The sequence below is a fragment of the Sceloporus occidentalis genome, unplaced genomic scaffold (genome assembly GCF_023333645.1).
Source record: "Sceloporus occidentalis isolate IW3139 unplaced genomic scaffold, rSceOcc1.0.p SCAF_37, whole genome shotgun sequence".
Classification (NCBI taxonomy): Eukaryota; Metazoa; Chordata; class Lepidosauria; order Squamata; family Phrynosomatidae; genus Sceloporus; species Sceloporus occidentalis.
This window is the reverse complement of record NW_028317017.1, coordinates 2614195-2627562: the sequence shown is the minus strand read 5'-3', so window position 1 is coordinate 2627562 and position 13368 is coordinate 2614195. Positions and strand designations below refer to the sequence as shown.

At 38.4% G+C, this 13368-nt stretch overlaps 1 protein-coding gene across 1 annotated transcript; it reads left to right on the top strand.

Moving 5' to 3' along the window:
• The first annotated feature begins 1600 nt into the window (after window positions 1–1600).
• On the top strand, window positions 1601–13252 carry LOC149297722 (long-chain fatty acid transport protein 2-like). The gene is given in 11 exon segments (XM_089488255.1): window positions 1601–2075; window positions 5205–5414; window positions 6374–6532; window positions 7831–7955; window positions 8571–8765; window positions 9077–9167; window positions 10221–10419; window positions 11159–11256; window positions 12245–12375; window positions 13075–13203; window positions 13205–13252. Coding segments are annotated over 11 exon segments (1860 nt in total).
• Window positions 13253–13368: the final 116 nt, after the last annotated feature.

Sequence of the window (13368 nt, the reverse complement as noted above, 5' to 3'; positions counted from 1 at the left end):
GGCCCACCCTCTGAAGCTTTTATATATATATATATACATACAATGTTTTCATATATGTGTAAAAAGTGTCCTAAATTGCACTGAAAATGACCAGGTTGATACCTTACTGAGCAAAATAATATACTCAGCTTGAATAACAAGTAGAAGAAAAAATCTTGTTTGATCTGAAACATGAATCGCAATCCAAAATCTCAAACCTCCAAGCAAACACTTTAAATACTGTAAACTGATATTGGGACCAATTTAGAATAATAGCATTAGTTCTCAAGATCTATAACAGAACATCTTGAGGTTGTGCAACCTGAAATATTTCATCAGCCTAAGATTCTTGTTTTATTTAGCAGTTAGGTAAACTAATTATGTGTATGTAAGCAGATATATATATATAATAATTTGTGACATTTAATACTTATCCTTCCGCTGTTTGGTAGCAGATTTTTTTTGCAAAAAAAACAGCACTGGAAGCAGGTGCCCCTAGGCACAAATCACTCATACAGTTGCATACACTTGTTTTTATTTTGCTGTGATTATGATGATGTTTGGGTTATGGCGTCATATCCCGTCGCTCCGCAGATGGCAGCCATGGAGGTTGTGGCAGGGGCTTACTGCCCTGGGTCAGGCCTAGGGCAATGTCTGGGGTTAATTAGTCACTGGTGTTGGGTACTGAAATATAAAACGTAAGATGGAGGTAAAATGCATATCACCCAGTTGACTCCTTGTAGATCTAAACCGGCATGCAGTGCCCATATATGCCTACCAATAAAGAATGCTTATTTTTTAATATGCATTCTTTCATTTTATCCCCTATAGGTTAAGGTTCTTTCTTTTAGGAAAAGCTGTAGCATACTACCCCTTCATATTTCAGCTCCCATTAAAATCAGTGAGTGTGCTTTCTGCGCGTGTACACAGCAGTATCATTAGGCCCCCTGGAGCTCCTGCAAGTCTATGTGCTTAGGGGTGGAAGAAGAGGCAAATGCATATGGGGGGGTCTGGAGGATCTCTCAATGCATTTAAAGAGCGAAAAAAATGTAAAATTGAATGAAAAACTCAGCTACCAAATGCATTGGAGTGCATGTGATGGCTGGCGAGTCCCTCTAAGGACAGCAGCCTGTTATGTTGCCAGGTGATAGATTCCCTAAGGGAAGCAAATGCATCCAAGCATTTATACTATATGCGCATGCCGCTGCAGCAGTTTAGGGTGGTAACGTAATATTAACATCTTGTTTGTGTGTCGGAGAGCTACCGTATGTGTGCTTTTCTAATACTTAGAAATAGAAGCACCACTGACGTTTACTGATCTGTGACGCTTGAAACAGGGCCAGCTATGGATTACTAAGCAGTTCTAACTTATTTTGTTTTCCTCCAGTTATTGACAACACTGGCGAATATGACACCAATACATGAAATGGTTAAACGTGTGAAGGAAAACCTCTACACATCACATGAAACTGTTAAGGTTCAGAGTACAGAGTTATTTGTGCAGCACACTTACAGACTTCCATAGCTCACACACCTCTTTACCATTGTTTGCAATCCAATACAGCAGGTGGCTTTTTTTTTTTTGTCTTATTTTAGTTTTTGGGTTTTTTTTATTATTAAAATGTCTGCTCTCAAAGCAGCGCTCTTAGGGCTTCCAGTTCTCTGGCTGTTAAAGCGGATGTTTTTGCCCTATCTGTGGAAGGACATCGTCTTCTTTTACAGATCTTTCCACTATTTGCTGTATGTACAGCGTTGTTTGAAAAAGAACCCCCCTTTTTGCATGTTGGACATGTTTCTGCTTCAAGCATCAAGACGGCCTAATAAGACTTTTATTTTTTACCAAGACCAGACTTATACATACAAGGAGGTGGATCTTAAGAGCAACCAGCTAGCCTGGACCCTAAAACAGTACACAAAACTTGAACAAGGGGACTGTGTGGCCATCTTCCTTGGTAATGAACCGGCCTACATCTGGATATGGCTAGGGCTGGCGAAGTTAGGCTGTCCAATGGCTTGTCTTAATTACAACATTCGTGCCAAATCATTTCTACATTGCTTTCGTTCCAGTGGTGCTAAAGTATTAATTGCTGCTCCAGGTAAGACAGAATCACATAAAGTCATTAAGCTGGATTCAATGTGATAACCTGTGATTTAATCTAGTCCATTATTTCCAAATGACATGGACTAGCGTGTACAGCTCTACGGGATATGATGGTGCTATATAAAACAATAAATACGGTAATAATAATGTAATAGGTTCTGGTCATTAATGTGTTTTCAATTGACTGCTATTTTATCCATTATTTGTAGTTGAAATATTGGTGAGATACCAAATGAATATCTTACAGTGTACATAAATATACATACCAGCCCAACATAGAACTCGAGACATACAATGTATGGAAGGGACCTAATCATGAGTTCACCAATATTTTTTTATCTTTTATCCCTTTTCCCATTTCTTTCATTAAAATGTTGGGGTGATTTCCATACCTGGGAACTTCTGGTCTCCGGAGACTTCCCTTGCTGGACGCGGGTAGGACTGCCCACTGACGTCAGTGGGAGTTCCCGCTGATGCCGGGGGCGTTCCCGCTGATGTCAGTGGGAGTTTCCGCCGAAGTAGGTCTCACTGACGTTGGGGGCGTTCCCACTGACAGCAGCGGGAAATACACCCTTTTTAAAAGAAAAATGGGCGGGAAGCGGTGCATGTCAAGACCCCGCTCCCGCGATCCGGAGGATTCGGGTCTTGACCCGGGGAACTGGTCAAACCCGGAGAGTTCCCAGGTATGATGATTTCCCTAGTATCTGCCTTCTGTACATTGTATATCTCATGTGCTAGTTTGGGTTGGTATGTATTCCAATCAGCCATAACATTATGACCACCTGCCTAATATTGTGTAGGTCCCCCTTTTGTCGCCAAAACAGCCCTGACCTGTCGGTGCATGGACTCCGCTAGACCACGGAAGGTGTGCTGTGACATTTGCAGTAAAATGTTTGCAGCAGATCAATTAAGTCCTGTAAGTTGCCAGGTAGGCCAGCCTTCGCCTCCCACGTGCATCAATGAGCCTTGTCCGCCCATGACCCTGGTTCACCACTTTTCCTTCCTTGGACCACTTTTGATAGATACTGACCACTGCAGACCGGGAAGACCCAACAAGCTGCAGTTTTGGAGATGCCCTGGTGCAGTTGTCAAGCCATCACTGATCCTCACATTTTTCCTGCTTCTAACACATCAACATGAGGATGAGATTTTCACTTGCTGCCTAACATATTCCACCCACTGACAGGTGTCATGATAACAAGATTATCAGTGTTATTCACTTCACCTGTCAGTGGTCATAATGTTATGGCTGATCGGTGTGTGTTTGTGTACATTGTAAGATATTCACAATATAATGCTGTACAAATAGTGGTATGATGACCTCTTTTTGCATTCAAATGCTTTCATTTTTTTAGGTAAGGTATCCAAGTAAATTACCAATGGGAAATTTGGCGGAAATGGTATTTTCTCCCTTAACTATAAAAATATAATTAACCATGGTTTGGTTACTTAAGCTTTTGGACAATTTGTTTTCAAATATCGTGCTGTGTTTGGGTCACAACACTTAAAATATATAATAAAGGAGAATATAAACCCATACTTTTAGAGCATTTAACATTTTTCTTTATTTATGTCAGCACACCTCCCATTGCAATAACATATTAGTATGCGGCCCGCGAGACCTCGAGGTGCGGCCCGCGTAAGATCGGCAGCCAGGGCAACCGATCTTACGCGGGCCGGACCTCGAGCCCTGCTACATACCTGTGGGAGGGTCTTCTGTACTGCATAGAGGAAGCGGAACCTAGAAGAGTTCACGTGACATCACATGACTCTGCTCCAGTCCTGCTTCCTCTGTGCAGTACCAGAGAACACAGAGGGAGGCCGTGCCCTCTGCTGAAGTCTGTGAGCGGCATCGAGGAGCCGCAGTGCAGGTAAGGGGGTGGGGGAGGTTGTTTGAATGAGTATGCGTGATTGAGGGAATGAATCTGTGAATGAATGAGTATATGAATGAATGAGTGTGTGTGATAGCATGGATGTGTAAGTGCTGGAACCTAGGCATGATGGGACTGTGATTGCTGTTAGCAATCACACTCCTATCATGCCAAGTCAGCCAGTACATGCTGAAACCTAGCTAGCTGCCCCCTTGTGGATTGATGCTGCCAGCAGTATGGGGTCTGCACATCACTTACAGCCACCCTGTACCAGCATATACTGGCTGACTTGGCATGATAGGAGTGTGATTGCTAACAGCAATCACAGTCCCATCATGCCTAGGTTCCAGCATTTACTGGTTGGATGTGTAAGTGCTGGAACCTAGGCATGATGGGACTTTGATTGCTGTTAGCAATCACACTCCTATCATGCCAAGTCAGCCAGTACATGCTGAAACCTAGCTAGCTGCCCCCCTTGAGTATTGATGCTGCCAGCCCTATGGAGTCTGCACATCACTTACAGCCACCCTGTACCAGCATGTACTGGCTGACTTGGCATGATAGGAGTGTGATTGCTAACAGCAAGCACAGTCCCATCATGCCTAGGTACCAGCATTTTCTGGTTGCCTGTGTATGATAGGAGTGTGATTGTTGTAGCAATCACACTCCTATCATGCCAAGTCATATTGCTAGTTACCTACTTTTATTAAAAATGTGAGTTTTTATTATTATTTTTAAAGGTGGGGGGTCATTTTCGGTTTTGGCTAAGTGAACCGTTAATGTTTTGGTCCAGAATTTTCATTTTAGTGCATCCCTAGAATAAATAGAAGTATTTCATTTTTAATTATCCTGAATTTGCAGTCACAAACCTTTCTAGGCCCAGAAATCAGTGAGAGGAAAAGTAAAGGTTTGTGTCATTTACTTTATTTTAATCTGCATATTTTATTAAAGGCCATATTTTCTCACAGTGAAAAATGAGTGCGGCCCTCGCACGTATACAATTCTGATGAAGTGGCCCACTGCAGAAAAAACTTGGACACCCCTGGATTAGAATAATAGAAATACTTTTATGAACTTTTACCTGTAAAGTTTTGGTGCTGTAAATTAGAGATCAAATAATTTATTCAGTGTTATTTAATAAACTCTGGTTTATATAATCTGATCATTGACATTTTTTGTGTGTATACTTATATGTATTATTTGCATCGAAATTTAGACTTTCCTCTTAATTTGAAACTGTTTTCTTTGTAAAGAGTTACAGAATGCAGTAGAAGAAGTACTTCCAGCTCTGGCTGAAGAAGGGGTTCAAGTCTTTTATGTGAGCAGAGATTCACTCACCAAGGGAGTGGAGAGTCTACTTGATAAAGTGGATGCTGCTTCTGACCAGCCTGTCCCTAGATCTTATAGATCAGACGTCAGACCTCAATCTCCAGCTTTATACATATATACATCTGGAACCACGGGTAAGGCTTTTACTCTTCCCACAAAGTGCGGATGACGCAAATGGAAAATACATTCCCATTAAGCTATACCTTATCAGCATTTTGTTAGACATGTATAGATCATATTTTATATTGCAATTACTATTTGATGGGATAATCGTGTTATAATTAAAAAATCGCCACTCATTCTATATGTAGTAACTTGACCAGCAAGATAAAAACTTTATAGGCACTATTCTGTAGACAACATCAGCATGAGTGCACCCAAAGTGCATAAGTCAAACACTGTCTGAAAACAAAATGGCAAAGATTCTTGATAGGGCTCATCTTAGAGGCAGTCGTTTCCCATGCCATAGACGGAAAGATCTTCCTCCTGGTTACTTCCGAACAACTGTTTAAATAGTGTGTTTCAGGGTTTCATAATAACATTTCCTAATTAATTTTGTGGACACAAAGCCGAGGGGTATAGTGCTGGTTATGTTGTACTATTAAACCTGTGACAATTCTAGATACTTGTTGCTTACATCCTAAATGATAGTGATGGCAATAATAGTGTATTTGATAAGTTGGAATCATTGCGTGTCCCTGGAATTTAAAGGCCAGTGGCCGCTAAACGGCATACATGTGGCTACCAGCTTGATACGCATGTTAAGTTTTATGCTCTCGCAGTGTGTGGCCATGTTTATCCAACCAGCAGCCACACATTGCTGGACATGATCTGCCACTGGAGCAGCCACTGACCGGACATGTGCCCAATGTGCCAGATTACTAGTTTGGGCCTATGCAAGAGCGTAAAAGTATTGGCCTGGAAATAAGTCTCACTTTTTTGCAGATTTATTCATAGAAAATGTAATGCATAGCTTATAATGGCCATAAATAACTTGCCATAAATCAAAGTTTTATTTCAAAATTGGTCCAAGAAGGTCTTTTCATGGTCCACTAACCGATGTCCTTTTAATCTTGCGTATGTTTTATGTCAGGACTCCCAAAGGCTGCTATTATATCTCAGGGTCGGCTTTTGATAAGTTCATCGCTGTCTACCTTATCAGGAATAAAATCTGAGGATGTGGTATACATTCCACTGCCTCTTTATCACAGTGCTGGACTCATGATCGGGGTCCGTGGATCCATTCAACAAGGTACTGTAAGTTCAATAAAATGCTTTTGTTATAATGGAGTTATTAATAGCTATAGGGCAGTGTGTTTTGTTATATGAAAGGTACATGGTGAAATCAGGTAAAATTGGACCAATATTGAGAGCAGGGGTCGGCACAAACATTGCTCATGGTGGACATTTACTGGGGTCTGTGAGGGACAATTTAATGATGTTCTATGGGGAACAATTTAATGATGTTCTATGGGGAACAATTTAATGATGTTCTATGGGGGACAATTTAACAATGTTCTATGGACCTTCACAAACCTTGCCATGGACACAGGTGTCTTTGTACAGACACTTTGCCGATTGAAAGAAGATACACAGACAAATGTCATCCTAGCAGGGAGGTATGAAGATAATATACTGTACATTGCACTTTTGCTTTCTAATATTATTTCCTATTTTTTATACATTTCTTAAATGACATTAATCATTCTAATGTAAAATGCAATGGGTATGGGGTGTGTTCATTACAAAATTATTTATAATGTACTCAGATTTCATTCATATTCATTAAACTGCTACATTCTGAAATAAAGATAATGTTTTTAAACACATTGAGTGATTCAGGAAGGGATTTACAAATTGTTTGCAATTTACAAAAACAACTCACCTTATTATAATATATGATAATATAAAAATATAATATCTAGTTTGCTAACTACCATTGGTACTAATTTCCAAATATAACTAAGCTTATAATAGTACTGTTCTGTTTAATAGCTAGTTTAAAAACTATTAGATAATGCAGATCATTGAATGGACTGTAGGTTGGTGCGACATGTAGCCAGGAAACCCCTACTGTTAACAAAGATAAGTGTTTTTTACATATTTCAAAGTGTTTCAATGTATACAATTTGTAGTGAGAATTACCAATGGCAGAAGGAAAATAAAAAAAATCTGCGCTGATGGAGGCCTGGGCACTGTAGGGTTTTGTCTGCTATCTGGGCTATGTTCCCTTTCTGTATATTTTTGTTCTAGTTCATTGTTTCCAGCTCTTCACGGTCCAGATGAGACCAGATGTTGAACATCATTCCAGTCTGGATTGACCAAAGATAATTAAGGACTGCTGTTCAATGTTCTCTGATTTTAACAATAACATATTTTTTTAAATCATGCTCAGAATGTTCCATTTTTGTAACTAAATGCAGCATTATAAAAATTGTGATTCACTTTATGAATGTTGTGTTATGAGCTTTATTGCCATTTCCGTCTTTTGTCTTTGTAGGGTGGTGATATAATCTTATTTTTATTCTTTCTTTTCCTTTCCCCCCACAGGTGCAAGCCTTGTTCTGCGCGGCAAATTTTCGGCAAGTCAGTTCTGGAATGACTGCAGGAAATACAATGTAACGGTTTTCCAGTACATAGGGGAAATCCTACGGTACCTGTGTAATACCCCTAAGGTACAGCTAGCATTTAAAATAAACTAGCCGGATGTAGAGAATCTAGAATTCAGTCTGGTTTTTTTTTTACAAATGTTATATTGTAACCAATATTCTAATACTATAGTTAATAACAACCCTAACTTTGCTAAAATAATCACGCATGTGAAATTATAGAATTTCTGCCAGCTAGCCTCATATTAAGGAGGAAGTAATTTTTCTTATCTCAATATTTAGTTCCAATTTTGGAATATTGTGTATTTTGTGCAGCATCTGTGCAGAGATAAATTGAGCCTTGCATATGTTCTGTGCTAATTCAAATTAGTGTGAGCAGAAATGTCGCAGAAGCACACGCAAAACCTATCTCTACATTCATTTTTTATTGCGGCAGATCATAGATAAAGCTGAAATGGAGCCAGTATGTGGAATAATGCAATTTGCATGTTGGTGGCCAATTCATTTTTATTTGCTTTTTTATTACTTAGTTTATTATGAGTGCAGCTCTGGGTTTTTAGATGTTCTAACAGAAATACTATAATACCCTAAAATTGTTCCTTTTTATGGTTATTTTTTTTTTTCAAACAAAATACTCAAAGCCAGATAGTGTTGTTGGATAATCTGTACCATTTCTCCCAGAAAGAGAACGATAAAGATCATTGTGTGCGGCTTGCACTGGGCAATGGTCTCAGGCCTGATGTCTGGAAGGAGTTTCTCCAGCGCTTTGGTAACATCAGAATCTGCGAATTCTATGCAGCAACGGAAGGAAATGCTTTCTTTCTAAATTATACCGGAAAAGTAGGTGCTGTTGGTAGATCTAACTTCCTTATTAAGGTGAGTCCATTTTTCTGGCATATATTCACTAACATGGGATTTGAAGGAGAGGGAACACTTTAACTCACTAGCTTTACTGTGTGTTATGATCATGTGAAAGCCTGAGAGGCTAGTCTTCTGGATTATGAGATCATGGTACTTTCTCCTTAGCACAGAGCGAGAGAATAGTCTGTTATTCTAATTTTCATTTGACATCTGTCGAGATTGTTCAGGAGCCACTGGTTCTGAACCTTAACTGCACTCACCTTACATCACACTCAGTCAAGAATTGTGTTCTGAAGTTTCCTTTGCTTTATTTCCCTTTTTTACAGTACTTTCGACCATTTGAATTGATCAAGTATGATGTGGATAAGGAGGAGCCGGTGCGAAACTCCAAAGGCCGATGTGTGCGCGTGAAAGCAGGTACAAATGTGTGCAGCAGCAACAGCTAGGCTTGCAAATATGCAGAATTATCTTTATAATAGGTTTTGCAACCCACCTGTTTGGGGCATGACATCTTCAGTGATGCAGATGTGAATCTCTATGTTACTATTGTAATTGCTTCCTCATACCGCTTGGCAGAACCGTATTTTTGCACATCACCTGTGACTAGGCACTTAGCTAACACTTCATTTTGTTTTGTTCCTTTTTTTTGTACTCCAACAATATAAAACACTGTAACTTCTTTGAACCGTATAAACTTGGTCTAATGTAATTACCACAGCATTTAAACAATTGTCATAATTCTCAACCGAGCCTCACCATTATGATAGAGAAAGTAGAGAGATTAATTTGTCAAACACCATATTCAAGAGCTCTCATTAACTGGTGTTGTACAACCCAAAGGCTGGTCCTGGCTACACATGCAATCTCACAGGGTTAATGTTGGTCAATGTTTAGTGTGACTGCACACATGGAGTTTCTTTTTCAAGGGTAGGATGTCCTTTCTGAATGCAGCAAAGTAAGAGGAGAGCTCAAGAGAAGATGAGCAGGTGCCATTGAAGAGAAACATCTCAAGTCCCTTAGTGTAGACCTAGCAGGATGTTGAGCGTGCAATGCTCTCACAGATAGCTATGTAAATAGATATCAGCGTGTGATAAAGTCTTAATGCTGCGTGCCAGGCATATAGGCAGATAACTCTCCAGCTATGGTACAACATCCATAGTCCAGTTGCTGGTTGAGGTTCTTGGAAGTGATTAGTTAACTATTTCTTCTTTAGAGATTTCAGAAGATTTAGAAAACAGGTAAAATAATGGCATACTATGGTACACACACATGGCAATTCATGTTTCCGCTTGAGAGATCTATCTTTACAAAACATATATTATATTTTTGTGTTATGGTTTTCCATTTTCCTTAAGTTGGTGAAACCCCTCCTGATCTGGTTTCCCTTCATATAAGTTAATGAATGTTATTTGAATATTTTGCATAAAATTCATTAATGTAGATTTGTGTTTTTTAACATTCTTGTTGAAGGAGAGACTGGGCTACTAATAGCTAAAATAACCAAAACCGCCCCATTTGTTGGGTATGCCGGAGACAAGTCTCAAACTGAGAAAAAGAAGCTTCATGATGTGTTTTTTAAAGGAGACCTTTATTTCAACAGTGGAGATTTATTAATGACTGATAAGGAAGGGTTTGTTTACTTCCAGGACCGTGTGGGAGACACATTCAGGTAAGATATCATAAAATGTTTTAATTTTCAATAAAAATAAACACATTTTTGAGCAACGGATAAAGTCAATTCAGTTGCGTCTTCATCAAGATACGATATACAATGCATAATTCATTGTGCAAGAAAACTTTGGGAAACTGCACTGATTTTACTATTATACATGACCAACCAAGTTCTTCCTGCAGTAGAAGCTCATTGCATTGGGGACTTCAATATGTATAATAACATCAAGGAGTTGACACCACAACTCCTCCGGCAACTTTCCCTAGTGAATAAACTCAAATGTCATGATAAGCAAAGATAAAGCTTTTGTGATTATTAACTTATTGTTCATTGCCAGCTCATTTTTGCATACTTTTTCATGAATACTGATTGTAGGTATGTAAACACAAGAGTACTAAACCCAAAATATTGGGAAAGAAGAAACAATTATTTTAATTAAAAAGTTTTCCAGCAATGAGAGACAAAAAACCAATCTAGCTGGGTAAACCTGTGTTAACTTAAGGATCACAAGTAACATGGCAAGGCACATTCAATATATCACACACCAATTTATTTATATGAGAGGCATGTTGCAACCCTTTTTCCTTAAATGTTTATAGAGACAGCATAGTGGAAAGTTAACATTTTGTGTAAACTGTTGTAACCGAAGACCATATGCTGATATCTTGAGCTGCATTATCTATTTGCATTATTACCACTTTCTGTCCGAATAAGTTACGTTGTTGGTTTTTTCCAGGTGGAAAGGGGAAAATGTGGCTACTACAGAGGTGGCGGATATTGTGGGGATGGTTGATTTCATTGAAGAAGCAAATGCCTTTGGGGTTACAGTCCCTGGTAAGAATTCTGTAGTGAAGTTCCATGGATAGAGGTGGGATGAGAGCCACACTTTACACATTTGGCAAAAGTTTAACGAAAATAAAAAACATTGTGACACTCTGAATACATTTATGATGTATACTACCAAAAGGTTAAATAAGGCTCCAGTGTAATCGTTAATATTTTTTGTACCAAATAATATGGAAGCATTACCAATTATGTTAATCCAAATGCTAGATTTAAAAAAAGTGCTTACTACAGTAGCCTTTGTTATGCCATGCAAAACACAAAGCATCATTTCTGTAATTTGGTAAACTGTCAGTTAAGAATACAGTGTGTATGCAACAAAATAAGACATTTGACACACCTAACTTTGGACCTCTGCTCAAAGTTCAGACCTAGCTACAGAAAATGCAAATGTTAACAGGCATGGTCAAGGTTTATCTTTTACACTTCACTAAGAAAACACCAGTGAATTTATTTTATCTACATAAGTAGAACGATAGCATTACAAGGTTATATTTTATAGTGCTTTGGAAAACACTGCACAGTCTTCAGAAAAGATCAAATGCTGGTTTTAATTTTTCCTTACATACCACACTGATACAAACAGGCCCAGGCACACAAACATACCCAAGCCAAAGACATACCCGGACACACACAAGAAACTCACTTACCCTGTGCAGCCTCAGCCAAACTAACATACTCAGACACATACACATACTTTCATTAATATATCCGCAGCCACAAACATATCCAGACAAAGACATGTGCACACACCTACAAACACACAGGAAACCCACTTGGTTCATTGGATTGTGGAGTTGTCATCAGTACAGCTGTAGGAATTGTGAATGATGGAGATGTAGGAATAACCATAAGCTCTTCTTGGATAGGTTAACAATCAAAAGGTTTTCTTTAACACCTTGGACAGTTAAAATTGATTGACAATGTATTTGACATCTGTTTTGCAAATAAACTAATACAACTGTTTTATGTTTTTCAGATCACGAAGGAAGGATTGGTATGGTCTCCATCAAACTTAGGGAAGGCAAAGAATTTGATGGTGAAAAGTTGTATGAAAACATATTGGATTACTTGCCCAATTATGCCAGGCCTCGCTTTGTGAGAATACAGGTATGCTATGTTTCACTTTCTGAAGAAAGTTCTTCTCTCTAGAAAGGCAGTCGCAACATTCATTTCATGGCATGTTATTACATAAAAGCAATTATTTTATTTTTTTTAAATATCTGAAGTTTTACAAAATTACCTAATCAGGTTGGTAACTAATGCATTTTCTTTCATAGAAATTGCATCATCAACGTCGTAACTGCAAAAATGAAGGTCTGACATTTTGTTCACACCTCTGTATAGGAAAATTCAAACATGAATTATCTTTGATGTTCTTTTGGACACCCTTGCTGAAAGGAAACATTAGTTACCATTAGCAATCTTTAACAATCATAGATTCATGTATTTTCTGTAACAATACCTTGGTACATCAGTAAGGTAGTTGGTGAAATGGGCAGCAAGTTGGAGTGGTTCATTTTTTTTATTTTTACATAATGCAAATGCAATATCTAGAAAAACATCAGGGTTTTTAGTTCATTCTCAGGCTTTTAGATTGTGATAGTACATTCTGGACCCAATTCCTTTATATTCTACTCTGACAAAAGGGTGGCATCATTTAAGCATTAAAAGTATATTGTTTTAGATTAGCATTGATGAAAACAGGGTTTCTTTCCTTAATTTAAGGTCAGATCATTCAGAAAGTTCTAATGTACTGTGAGTCTATGCAATGCTAGCATTTATGGTTTTAAATATTTGCTTGTGCAGAACACCATGGAAATTACTGGTACCTACAAGCAACGTAAAGTAAACCTTGTAAAGGATGGATTCAACCCACTTACTGTTAAAGATCCACTGTATTTCTTAGATGAAAGTGAGAAGAGGTACAAGCCAATGGGATATGCATATTTACAGCGCAATTATGAATAAGCAACTGAAACTCTAACAAGAAAAATAACTTTTAGATACATTCTTGATCAAATAAGGGTTATGTGCATCCATGGTCAGTGTTTTGTATTTCAATATTTAAAAAGAAAATAAATGACATTGTTTTCTTTCTGC